Below are 13,396 nucleotides of genomic sequence, written 5' to 3'. Positions count from 1 at the left end.
AAACATAACTCACAAACCCACAGTTCTTATTTTAGAAAGCATCAGCTATTTTCTCATGTTCCCGCTGAATACAGAACTTCCATTCACTCATTTGACAGAGATACACTAAGGATCAGCTATGCTCCAAATGCTTTTAATAAAGCAGAGAGCAAAAAAAAATAATTTCCTTCTAAGAGGAAATACTATGACATCACATATTAGCAAGAAAAAGATAAAGAGAATGTAAGGTAAATTAAAGGCAGGCTAACATGCTTAGTTGTCCCTTATTCTTCCCTTTCCTCATATTGGGAAGTCCTAGGGGAATAAACTATCTCAAAACTTGGCTTACTCACCCCAAAGGGCCTGGCTCTGTATTAGACTGGCCTTTGGCCCCTGGGAGAGAAAAGCACTTCCCTTGGAAAAGATAAACAGTGCTTCCCAGATTTCTCTACCTTTCAATCACCAGGGCCAAGCGTGTGTTAAGACTAGAGGCTGGCCGCCTTCCTGTGCCACTTTGCTGCCAGCCTTGGCACAGAGGCTCTTTGGCCAGGATAACTTCTAACAAACCCACTGTTGTGTAACACTCAGTGCTACTTATTTATCGGAGTTTGTCACACACATATTGTAAAGGGGAACTCTGTCCTGCACTTAGCACGCTAAAGGGCACTTGAAGGTCAAATTACAAACGTTTTAGTGCCAGTCTCAATGGGCTTTATGAGGAGGTTCCTGAGAGTATCTAGTACCTTCTTTTCAACTCCCAAATTCTAGACCCTAGTAATCAATCAACCTCTTGGGTTCCAGCAGCAGCACCAGGGTTTTCAAGTTTGCTGGATATATGAAGCACATCCAAGGAGGTAATGAAGTCACATTAGGACCTCAGAAGGACCATGAAAACTTAGCAAAAAATAATCTTAGGACCTTAGATGGTGGGATCACTGTTACATTAAACAGACCATATAAGAGGACTTAAGAGGTTTCCCTCTGCTCTGTGGAACTAATGTTCCATTCACCTACTTGACAAATAATCAAGTGTTAGTTCAGCAATCGCGGTTATAGAAACTATTCTTTATAACCACCCTCTCAACTCTCAACCTAAAAGAAGAGATTAAAATCTGCCCATGCTAAATCTCTCATCAATGTTGGATTAGGTAACTAGAACCAACAAATCCTTCAATAACTCATTACTAACTTTGAAAGACAGTTAAAAGCCAGAATTTATGAGAAATTATATTTTTATAGCTTTATCAATCTACTAGTCTCAACATCAATCGACACACACTAGAAAAAACCTGATTTATAGCTCTCTAATGAAAAAAATACTTAATCTCCATTTCCATCAATGAAAAAAAACATTAATAATCTACAGTTGTGGTGGGAAGAAACTAATATACTTCCTTGACATCCTTAAAATGCTACATAAATGCTAAATCAGTCGATTCCCAGCAGACCTTTCTTCTTATTTTACAGGGTTTGCTGATTAAATAAATTTACTCTGCTTTCCATCACAAACCAATTCCATCACATCCAATCACCGAACTCCCAGGCCATGGCCATCTTCCACACAAATCTGGATTCAAAATAAATTTTTGGAAACAGAACCCAACATTTTACTGCCATGATCTCTTAACCTTATTTACATGCAGTAATAATCTAGGAAATGAGAGTGGATCAAACAGCAAAAGCAAAAGAAGCGTCAACTAACCAGAGCATACTTCTGAGAGTGACCCCACTTTTTACCAGATCAGAGTGACTTGTTAAAGATCAAATAAATTACTTGTTTTGAAGTTAACTGTACTCTTTCAAAAGAGTTGCTATAACTGTTAGTATCAGGGGAAAAAAGAAAAAGAAACTGATAGTTTCACCATACATCCAGCAATCATACTCATGGGTATTTACCCAACTCATCTAAAAAGTCCTGTCCACATAAAACCTGCACACAAATATTTACAGCAGCTTTGCTCATAATCACCAGAAGCTAGAAGCAACCAAGATGTCCTTCAAAAGGTAAATGGATAAACAAACTGTTATATCCATACAATGGAATATTATTCATCAGTAAAAGGCAGTAAGCTATCATGCCACAAAAAGACATGGATGAATCTTAAACAAATAATGTTAAGTGAAAGAAGCTACTCTGAAAAGGCTATATACTGTGTGATTTAAATTATGTGATTAGAAAAGGCAAAACTACAGAGGTAGATGGTAAAAAGATCAGTAGCTGTTTGGAGGAGGGTTGCAGCAGACAGTCAGGGAGGGGAAAAAGGGAAGGACTAAATAGGTGAAACACAAGGAATTCTGCTTAGTTTTGTAAAGATATTAGATATATGTATTTGTTAAAACCCACAGAACTTTTCCTAGAGTACAGAGTGAGCCTTAAAATATGCAAAAGAGGGAGGAGTTTGGAGGATCCCCAGATGGGATGCAGAATGCAGGGAAACAATCTGTTATAAACACATGAAACAAATCAATGAAGGGAATGGGGGTATACCTTAGGGTTAGTACCGTAATTCTGATACGTATACTGGAATTGAATAATTTAAGTCAGATGGCAGATAGTATGGGTTTCTCACAGCTGGAGGGAGAGGTTACAGATGAGGAGGAGGCTAGAATGATCCATGTGGTAATAGATTAAACTTGGTCACATCATGAACTCATTTAGCTTAATCTAGTAGTGACGGTTACATATAGAAGTATTTACAGATATATGTATCTATGCTGGTTAAGTATACACATATATATTTTCCTGCTCTGTCAGCCTTTGAAAGGGTGACACCCGGTAGCAAGGAGCACACCTAGTACCTAGACAGCAGTTTGTAATGCCATTCTCCAATAAAAGGAGACAGGACTCCCTGGAGACATGGCTGAGCCTAGGGCTGGGGCAGGAAATACAGAAGATAAACCTGGAGCATCTTGTAGTGGTAGATAGTAAGGAAGTACTGAGGGAGGGGGAACCCATCCACAATGATGAGAGCATGTCCAAGGGACACAGGAGCCAACTGCAAGAGCTCACAGTGGCCAAAGTCGAAACAATTTGATTACCAAAATAAAGTGGCATTGAATTATAAGCCAAAGTGTAAAATAAACACTTGTAAGTCCCTGTTGTTATAGTTCAATTGCTAAGTTATGTCCAACTCTTAGCCACCCCAAGGAACTGCAGCCGACCAGGCTCCTTCTGACATGGGATTTCCCAGGTAAGAACACTAGAGTGGATTACAGTTTCCTTCTCCAGGGGACCTTCTCCACCCAGGGATCGAACCTACGTCTCCTGCATTGCAGGTGGATTCTTTACTGCTTAGTCACTAGAGAAGCCCTGTAGGTCCATACTGATAAAAATAAATAACTGAACAAATAAATGAGAAAGAAGAGATGTATCTCTAGTAGAGAAGAATTCCAAGTAACTTATGTAGATAGTCTGCATAACTCTCCACTCCTTGGATGTGAGCTGCACATACTGACTTCAAAGAGAAATCTGACACACACCACCTCAATCAGGCAATCAACGTCAGTGTCAGAAGAAATACAATGTGGGACTTCCCTGGCGGTCCAGTGGTTAAGCATCCACCTGGCAATGCAGGGCACATCAATTCTACCCCTGGCCCAGGAAGATCCCACAAGCCACGGGGAAACTAAGCCCGTGAGCAGCAACTACGAGCCCACGTGCTGCAACTACTGAGGCCTGCACACCCAAGAGCCTGTGCTTCGCAAGACAAGCCACCACCATGGGAAGCCTGCCCGAAGAACACGAGAGTAGCCCCCATGCTCTGCAACTAGAGAAAGCCTGCCTGCAGCGACAAGACCGAGGGCAGCCGAGAAAAAAAGTCGTACCATGCTGACGGCACATACTATTGATATGGTGCAATGAAAATGACACTCTCTCTTTGTGTCTTCCTCCCCAAAACACATAACCTCAGTCTAATCATGAAAAAAAAACATCAAATACGAACTGAGGAATATGCTACAAAATATCTAACCAGTACTCATCAAAATTGTCTAGATCATCAAAAACAGTGAAAGTCTGAGAAACCGTAAGAGCCAAGAGAAGACATGACTACTAAATGTAACGTGGCGTGCTGGATGAAAGCCTGTAACAAGGACATTAGGTAAAAACTAAGGGAATCTGAATAAAATATAGACTTTGGTTAATGTATCAAAACCAGTTCATTAAATGTAACAGATGTACCACAGTAATGTAAGATATTACTAATGGGGAAAATATATAGGAAAAAATAATTTGAAAATTGCTAATGAAGATTATCTTCCTGCATGAGAGATTATAAACTGCTTGAACATTCAAACTTTTAACAAACAAGCCAATTTTTTGGTAAAGAAAAAAGGCATTTTTGTTTTGTTTTGTTTTAAAGAAAGAATAAAGAAACAGAGAAGGTTAAAGTCTAAATGGGAAAAGTCATTTTCTACCCAAGCATTCTACAGTTTTTCAAAGGACAGAGAAGAATTAACAATTCAATTTCAGTCTCAGGTCAACTCAAATAGTTATTTAAGAAGCACTGAAGGAAAAGTGCCTTGAAATACCTTTTTTTTTTAATTTTTTTTCCCAAAAATTTCAATAGTTTATACTCATGGAAATCAGGCAACTTCAAAACTTAAAAAATTTTGGCTTCTGAAGGGCCACATAAATTTCTAGTGAATCTGTTATAATTCACTACTGTAACATTATTCCAATAAATATGTTAAAGAGCATACCTGACTCAGGGTGAATTAACTACAGTTCTCTAATAAGCAAACGGCACTCAACAATTTGTCAGTACCACACAGAACTGGACATCCACACACATCAGTGTATGCTCTCCTTGGTGGACTGGCAGGGAGAGTGAACACAGTAAATTTAAAACTGTCAGTCTGTCAGAAACTGCAAGATCACAGAGATGTCTAGGCCCATCCCTTCCTCTCCTCTAACTGAGGATGGGAGGTAAACCATAAGAACTAAACGTATTCAAGAAGCCCCTAGAACAGCCTGAATGCAGGTTCAACTCAGACATCACTACTACCACCATTTACCAGATCAAAAACATCACTTCTGTCTATGTGAACTCCAGCCAGATCACTGACATTTTTTGAAGGAAAGGAAATGTTGGGAGAGGGCAAGGAGCAGGTGTGAGCCTCAACAGCTTATTTCCTTTCCCTTTAACATCTTGAGGAAATAGCACTGGAATAAAAGAACCATGCTATATTTTTGCGAAACCCTGCCAGGATCTTTTTTATTAGAGTAATAAAGGACTTATTTAAAGAATAGCAGTGGATAAGTGGACATGAAACATCAAGCTAAGAAAACACATTAACTTAATCCAACTTACAAGAGTTGTGCCGACGACGGAAGCTCTTGGACTGACTCAAGGATTCCGTGTGCCTGTCCACGTAGCTCTTTGAGCACTGTTGCTGCTGGGGAGAGATGGCAACATCTTGGCTCTTCACATCTGTCCTCTTGGGGATGTTCTGAGGGACACTGCTCGAAGAGGCTGGCTTCTTGACCAACTTGCCTGTGCCATTTTGATTGATACCAACTTGGCAACCAACACCAGAGGAGCCTAATTCTGTCTGATGAAGATCTCCAAAATGCTGGGTTTCTCCAGGGCCTGGTATCTCCAGAATTTTTAATTCTGTAATGTCACCTGCCCTGAAATACATAAAAGAGTCCAAGTCTCAAAACTAAAATAGTGATAACGGTAATGAAACTGAGATTATCAGCAACAAGCCACACCTTTGGAGGGCTTCATTTCAATGAGTCATCAAAGGCAAAACCTAAAAAAGATGGTGGCGTACTTAAAGACAAGACTTAGCCACCAACATTCAACGGACACAGCACTGACCTTTAAAAGAGACCTATTGTTATAACATATACTAATGCATGTATATGGAATCTAGAAAGATGGAACTGATGAACCTATCTGCAGAGCAGCAACGGAGACACAGACATTGAGAACAGGCAATATGGATACGGCTGAGGCGGGGAGGGAGGAGGGTATGATGTATGGAGAGAGTAACATGGAAACATACATTACCATATGTAAAACAGAGAGCCAATGGGATTGTGCTGAATGACTCAGGGAACTCAAACCGGGCTCCGTAACAACGAGAGGGGTGGGATGGGGAGGGAAGTCGGTGGGAGGTGCAAGTGGGAGGGGACATAGGTAAACCTACGACTGATTTATGTTGACATTTGGTAGAAACCAACACAATACTGTAAAGCAATTATCCTTCAATTAAAAATAAATAAATTTTTTAGAAAAGAAACAAAAATTAAAAGCTTAGAAAAGGAAAACAAAAAAGAGACCTATTGTTAAGGGAGTCGGAGACGGATGGACTGGGCATTTCAGGTTAGTAGATACGAACTATTACATATGGATGGACGGACACCAAGGTCCTACTGTATAGCACAGGGAACTATAGTCAACATCCTGGGATAAACCATAATAGAAAAGAACATAGAAAAGAATGTGTGTGTGTTACTGAGTCACTTCGCTGTACAGCAGAAATTAACACAACATTGCAAATCAACTATACTTCAATAAAGAGACCTATTGTTCATCATAAAACCATCATTAATATCTTAGATTTCTAGAATGCTTAATGGCTTTTTTCATTCATTTACCTACCTGCTCACTCAAAAGGTATACACAGAGTACTTACTATGTGGTAACCCCCGTAGTAGAAGTGGGGTATATAAAGATGAAAAGTAACATATGCTCACACAGAACTCGAAGTCTGTTCAGCAGAAAATTCAAGTAGGTAATCAAAAGTGTTGAATACTATGACAGAGGTGTGTACTGGGGACTAGAGCCTCCCAGAGCAAAATACATGTTAGTCTGGTAGAGATGGATGAAGCACTTAAGCCAAGTCTGGTTGGGGAGGGAAAATAACAGTTGGCCAAGCAGAGTATGGGAGGGAAAGGGGCACCTTAAGCCAAGGCTCAGAGACTGAGGCCATGTGAGGAACTGCAAACGTTACTGTTGTTAGTGTAAATGTTATAGCGTTACTAAAGAGACAAGTGCTTGTAGAGGGCCATCAGGAGGTAAGGCTGAAGAGAAAATTAGGGATCGATCATAATCACACTGGGTTTTTCTGGTATCTATAAGAACAGTGAAGAAACTAGAGGCAGGGGCACCAGTTAGGAGATGAGGCAGAAATAAGAGGGGATGTATAAGATCATGGCATCTGGTCCCATCACTTCATGGGAAATAGATGGGGAAACAGTGGAAACAGTGTTAGACTTAATTTTTGGGGGCTCCAAAATCACTGCAGATGGGGACTGCAGCCATGAAATAAAAAGACGGTTACTCCTTGGAAGAACAGTTATGACCAACCTAGATAGCATATTGAAAAGCAGAGACATTACTTTGCCAACAAAGGTCTGTCTAGTCAAGGCTATGGTTTTTCCAGTGGTCATGTATGGATGTGAGAGTTGGACTGTGAAGAAAGCTGAGCGCTGAAGAATTGATGCTTTTGAACTGTGGTGTTGGAGAAGACTCTTGAGAATCCCTTGGACTGCAAGGCGAAATCCAACCAGTCCATTCTAAAGGAGATCAGCCCTGGGATTTCTTTGGAGGGAATGATGCTAAAGCTGAAACTCCAGTACTCTGGCCACCTGATGCGAAGAGTTGACTCATTGAAAAAGACCCTGACGCTGGGAGGGATTGGGGGCAGGAGGAGAAGGGGACTGAAAGGTCGGGCAAGGTCGGGCATGTTGAGGCATGCCTGGACATGTTGAGGCATGCCCCGGAAAAGTGCCACAGACAAGTCCCGGAGGCGGGCCGACAACCAAGCCGTCCAATCAGGTGCCGACACGGAGCCTTTGGACACCAACCACCACTGAGCCCGCGCTTTCTTCCTTATATGGGAGCCCGGCCCTGGCTATAAAACCCTTCCCCACCCCTCATACCTGGCAGACTCCCTTCGCTTCCTTGCTCACCCGCCCCCAGGAGTTCTGCCCAAGAGCGACCGCCCAATAAAGGCCCTGATCAACGGTCCATAGGGGTGGCTCTTTCTTCCCATGGCGTTTCTTACAGGGATGACTGAGGATGAGATGGCTGGATGGCATCACTGACTAGATGGACATGAATCTGAGTGGACATTGGGAGTTGGTGATGGACAGGGAGGCCTGGCGTGCTGCGATTCATGGGGTCGCAGAGTCGGACACGACTGAGCGACTGAACTGAACTGATACAGCAAGTGACAATGCAAAGAGAGAAAGGAGGATGGAACCAAAAAAACATTTGGAATCCAAAGAATTTGGTGACTAACTGAACATGAAGATCAAGAGAACAAAGAATTCATTATGATTCCTAAGTTTCTAACCTGGGTGAAAGGTGTCCTTAGTCAGGGAAATACAGTGGACTAGTGCCAAATGCAAGGTGTGTGCACTAAGGGGAGGAGTGTTTTTACTATGGGAGAGGCCTGGGAAAGTTAGAAAGTGATGAGAAGAGAGACAGTATAAAGGTTCAAAATGAAGACACAAAAGAAAAGGGGTAGGGTCTCAAAGGATACAGAAAATGATAACACAAAGCATATGTGATAAGGTTAGCCTTGAACACAAAGGGTATACCTTCTGTGAAGACTTCAGAGGAGGTAAGCAATAAGGAGGGATACACACCTACAGAAAAGGTTAGGTCTGGGTGTTGTTTAGGAAGTCAAGGAAGCTCTTGCCAGAAAGTGTTTTTTAAAAAAAACGTTAAGAAAGGAAGGTTTCTGTGAAACTTGTGAAAAGAGGGATGTGAAGACAACATCTAAACTTGAGATCTGTTGGCAAACACTAAAGAAAAAATACATTCCTATAGCTAAGGACTTTAGCTACTAGTTAGAGTGTGTCTCTGGAGATAAATTATAATACAAATCTACAAAGAGAGATAGTTATGTGGGGGGACGGGAAGGGGGAATCAATAAAGGCCTTACATATAAGAAAGAACAAATAATACAAAACTGAGAAAGGAAATCTGAAACCGTAAAAGAAAACAGAAAGATGATTCTAAATCTGACACATTTAAATATAATATTGCATGTCTGACAGATTAAAAAAAAATGTTTCACAAACCCTGAATCATCAGCTGAAAGCTAATCACTACACAAAGTCTGCTGAAACAGCATCAGAACTAGAAGATCTAAGGTGGTAAAATCTACCCCCTGACAAAAGTAGTCCTAAGCAAGAGAATATTGGCAATGAGACCTAGGTCAAGCTCTGCAGATCACCAGACTGGATTTGAAGAGTCAGTTAGGACACTCACCTGAAAGTGACTTCTGGCACAAGGCACTTCACTCCATTGTGGAAAGGCCGGGTGAGAGAAATCGTCTGGCTGACCTGATCCACTGCTGACACTCTTCCCTGATAGACACCCAAGCTATCTCCACAGTTGATGGACACAATACTACCCAGCCAATCTGTAGCCATGTTTCAGATGTGAGATTTCCGTGGAGAGAAGGAATCATGCAGTGTACCTTGAGAAACAGACAAATCTCCAGTAAAATTTAGCAAACATTGTATCAGGTTATATAATAGGTGCTGCTTAATAACACATATTCTATCACAACCTTAACTGAGGTAATAAAGCATTAAAAATAAAGCTTTTTTTTCCCACTAGGAGTAAGCATACTGATGAATAAGCAATATCATTACATATATAGTTCTTTTAAGTACTTTCAACCATATGTACTAGCTACTTACCTAGACATAATTTAAATGATAATAAAAAATCCTCTACAAAATTTATTTTGAAAGTTGACTGAAGGCATTACAGAACACTAAACCTAACAACTACGGGACATAGACTCTTTTCCAGTTCACCAACATATGCTGGGCCTTAAACTAGTATCAATTCATTTCAAAGGACTGAAATCTGACAGAGTATACTTTTTGTCCAAAACCAGAATTAAATTTGAATTCGATAATAAGATTTTTCAAATCTCTCCAAATAACTGTAAATAGAGCAAAAATCTCTACATAACCAATGAGTCAAAGAAGAAATCAAAAGGACAGTTAGAAAATAGTAAAATGTTTGGGAACGCATGTACACCCGTGGTGGATTCATGTCAATGTATGGCAAAACCAATACTGTATTGTAAAGTAAAATAAAGTAAAAATTAAAATTAAAAAAGAAAATAGTCCAAAGTCAAGGAAAATGAAAATAGAACACATCAACATTTGTGGGATGTGCTTAAGAAAGTGTTTGAAAAGAAATTTATATATTTATATTTTCTAATATAAATGCTTATATCAAAAAGGAAGAAAGGTTTAAAACCAATGATCGAAGCTTCCATCTTAAGAAGCTAGGCAAAACGGAGCAAATTAACCAAAGGTATTAGAAAGAAACCAAAGAGTAGAAATCAATGAAATAAGAAACAAGAAAAATACACAAAACCAAAAATCTGTTCTCTTGAAAATATCAATGAGGCTGATAAATCCCTAGCTAGAATAACCAAGAAAAAGAGAGAGAACATATATAGTCAATGTCAGGAATGAACAACAGGACATTACAGGCATTAAAAAGATAGTTTTATGTCAGTAAATTTGGCAACTCGGATGAAACAAAGAAATTCCTTGAAAAACAAGTTACCAAAAGTGATACAAGTGTAAAACAGACACAACCACTAACACAAAAAAGCTAGAAATAGATCCATACAAATATGCCTAACTGATTTTTGACAAAGTGGAAAAGTAATTCAAAGGAGGTAATGTAGTTTTTAACAACAAACGGTAATGGACAAAAATTACTAGAACTGATAAAACAAATTGAGCAAGGTGACAAGATACAATTAACATACAGAAACTGGCTGCATTTCTTTACACTAATAGTGAAATATCAGAAAGGGATATAAACAGACAATCCTTTTAAAAAATCACATCAAAAAATATTAAAAAGAAAAACTTTGGAATAAACCTCACCAAGGAAGTGAAAGACGCTGAGAACTACAGAACACTAATAAAGGTAACTGAAGATGATTCAAAGAAATGGAAAGATATCCCATGCTCTTAGACTGAGAGAATTCATATTGTTAAAATAGCCATTATTATCCAAAACAATCTACAGATTTAACGTGATACCTATCAAGTTACTCATGATATTTTTCACAGAACTAGAACAAACAATCCTAATATTTATATGGAACCATCAGTTCAGTTCAGTCACTCAGTTATGTCCGACTCTTTGTAACCCCATGGAGTGCAGCATGCCAGACCTCCGTGTCCATCACCAACTCCCAGAGTTTACCCAAACTCATTTCCATTGAGTCGGTGATGCCATCTAACCACCTCATCCTGTTGTCCCCTTCTCCTCCCGCCTTCAGTCTTTGCCAGGATCAGGGTCTTTTCCAACGAGTCAGTTCTTTGCATCAGGTGGCCACAGTATTGGAGCTTCAGCTTCAGCATCAGTCCTTCCAATGAATATTCAGAACTGATTTCCTTTAGGATGCACTGGTTTGATCTCCTTGCAGTCCAAGGGACTCTCAAGAGTTTTCTCCAACACCACACTTCAAAAGCATCAATCCTTCAGCGCTCAGCTTTCTTTAGAGTCCAACTCTCACATCCATACGTGACTACCAGGAAAACCACAGCTTTGACTAGACGGACCTTCGTTGGCAAAGTAATGTCTCTGCTTTTTAATATGCTGTCTAGGTTGGTCATAACTTTTCTTCCAAGGAGCAAGCATCTTTCAATTTCATGGCTGCAGTCACCATCTACAGTGATTTCGGAGTCCAAAGAGAATTAAGTCTGTCACTGTTTCCATTGCTTCCCCATCTATTTGCTATGAAGTGATGGAACCAGATGCCATGATTTTAAGTTTTCTGAATGTTGAGTTTTAAGCCAACTTTTTCACTCTCCTCTTTCAATTTCATCAAGAGGCCCTTTAGTTCTTCTTCGTTTTCTGCCATAAGGGTGGTGTCATCGGCATATCTGAGGTTATTGATATTTCTCCCAGCAATCTTGATTCCAGCTTTTGCTTCATCCAGTCTGGCATTTCGCATGATGTACTCTGCATATAACTTAAATAAGCAGGCAACTGCAGCCTTGACATATTCCTCTCTCAATGTGGAACCAGTCTGTTGTTCCATGTCCAGTTCTAACTGTTGCTTCCTGACCTGCATATTTCCTCAGATTTCTCAGGAGGCAGCTCAGGTGGTCTGGTATTCCCATCTCTTTAAGAATTTTCCACAATTTGTTGTGATCCACACAGTCAAAGGCTTCGGCATAGTCAATAAAGCAGAAATAGATGTTTTTCTGGAACTCTCTTGGTTTTTCGATGATCCAACAGACCCTGGTGATTTGATCTCTGGTTCTTCTGCCTTTTCTAAATCCAGCTTGAACATCTGGAAGTTCACAGTTCACGTACTGTTGAAGCCTGGCTTGGAGAATTTTGAGCATTACGTTGCTAGCGTGTGAGATGAGTGCAATTGTACAGTAGTTTGAGCATTCTTTGGCACTGACTTTGTTTGGGATTGGAATGAAAACTGACCTTTCCCAATCCTCGGGCCACTGGTGAGTTTTCCAAACTTGCTGGCATATTGAGTGCAGTACTTTCACAGCATCATCTTTTAGGAAGTGAAACAGCTCAACTGGAATTCCATCACCTCCACTAGCTTTGTTTGTAGTGATGCTTCCTAAGGCCCACTCGACTTCACATTCCAGGATGTCTGGCTCTAGGAGAGTGATCACACCACGGTGGTTATCTGGGTTATGAATATCTTTTTTGTATAGTTCTCCTGTGCATTCTCGCCACCTCTTCTGAATATCTTCTGCTTCTGTTAGGTCCATACAATTTCTGTCCTTATTGTGCCCATCTTTGCATGAAATGTTCCCTTGGTATCTCTAATTTTCTTGAAGAGATCTCTAGTCTTTCCCATTCTATTGTTTGTCTCTATTTCTTTGCTTTGATCACTGAAGAAGGCTTTCTTATCTCTCCTGCTATTCTTTGGAACTCTGCAGTCAAATGGGTTTATCTTTCCTTTTCTCCTTTGCCTTTAGCTTCTCTTCTTTTCTCAGCTATTTATGAGGCCTCAGACAACCATTTTGCCTTTTTGCATTTCTTTTCCTTGGGGATGGTTTTGATCACTGCCTCGTGTACAATGTCACAAATGTTAGGTCCATGAATCAAGGCAAATTGGAAGTGGTCAAACAGGAGACGGCAAGAGCAAACATCAACATTTTAGGAATCCGAGAACTAAAATGGACTGGAGTAGGTGAATTTAACTCAGATGACCATTATATCTACTACTGTGGGCAAGAATCCCTTAGAAGAAATGGAATAGCCATCACAGAAACAAGACAGTCCAAAATGCAGTACTTGGATGCAATCTCAGACAGACAGAATGATCTCTGTTCCTTTTCAAGGCTTAACCTGGTACTCTGTTACAATAGGTGGGGTGGGGGTGGTGGGATGTTCAACAGGGAGGAGACATTTTGGGAGTTTAACCTGGT

The 13,396-nt window shown here is 40.2% G+C and overlaps 1 protein-coding gene across 3 annotated transcripts in view; it reads right to left on the bottom strand.

The window, feature by feature from the left end:
• The window catches only part of EDC3 (enhancer of mRNA decapping 3), a 54,736-nt gene that overhangs the window by 25,849 nt on the left and 15,491 nt on the right, over window positions 1-13,396 (bottom strand). For all 3 annotated transcript variants that reach the window (XM_005695141.3, XM_018066132.1, XM_018066133.1), the window contains 2 exons: window positions 9,213-9,423; window positions 5,292-5,611 (listed from right to left, as the gene is read on the bottom strand). In XM_005695141.3, coding sequence (XP_005695198.1) covers window positions 5,292-5,611; window positions 9,213-9,376 — 484 coding nt within the window. In that variant the 5' untranslated portion in view covers window positions 9,377-9,423. The remainder of the gene's footprint in view (window positions 1-5,291; window positions 5,612-9,212; window positions 9,424-13,396) is intronic.

This window comes from Capra hircus, chromosome 21 (genome assembly GCF_001704415.2).
Source record: "Capra hircus breed San Clemente chromosome 21, ASM170441v1, whole genome shotgun sequence".
Lineage (NCBI taxonomy): Eukaryota > Metazoa > Chordata > Mammalia > Artiodactyla > Bovidae > Capra > Capra hircus.
The sequence above is the reverse complement of the archived record's forward strand: the minus strand, read 5'-3'. Positions and strand labels throughout refer to the sequence as shown.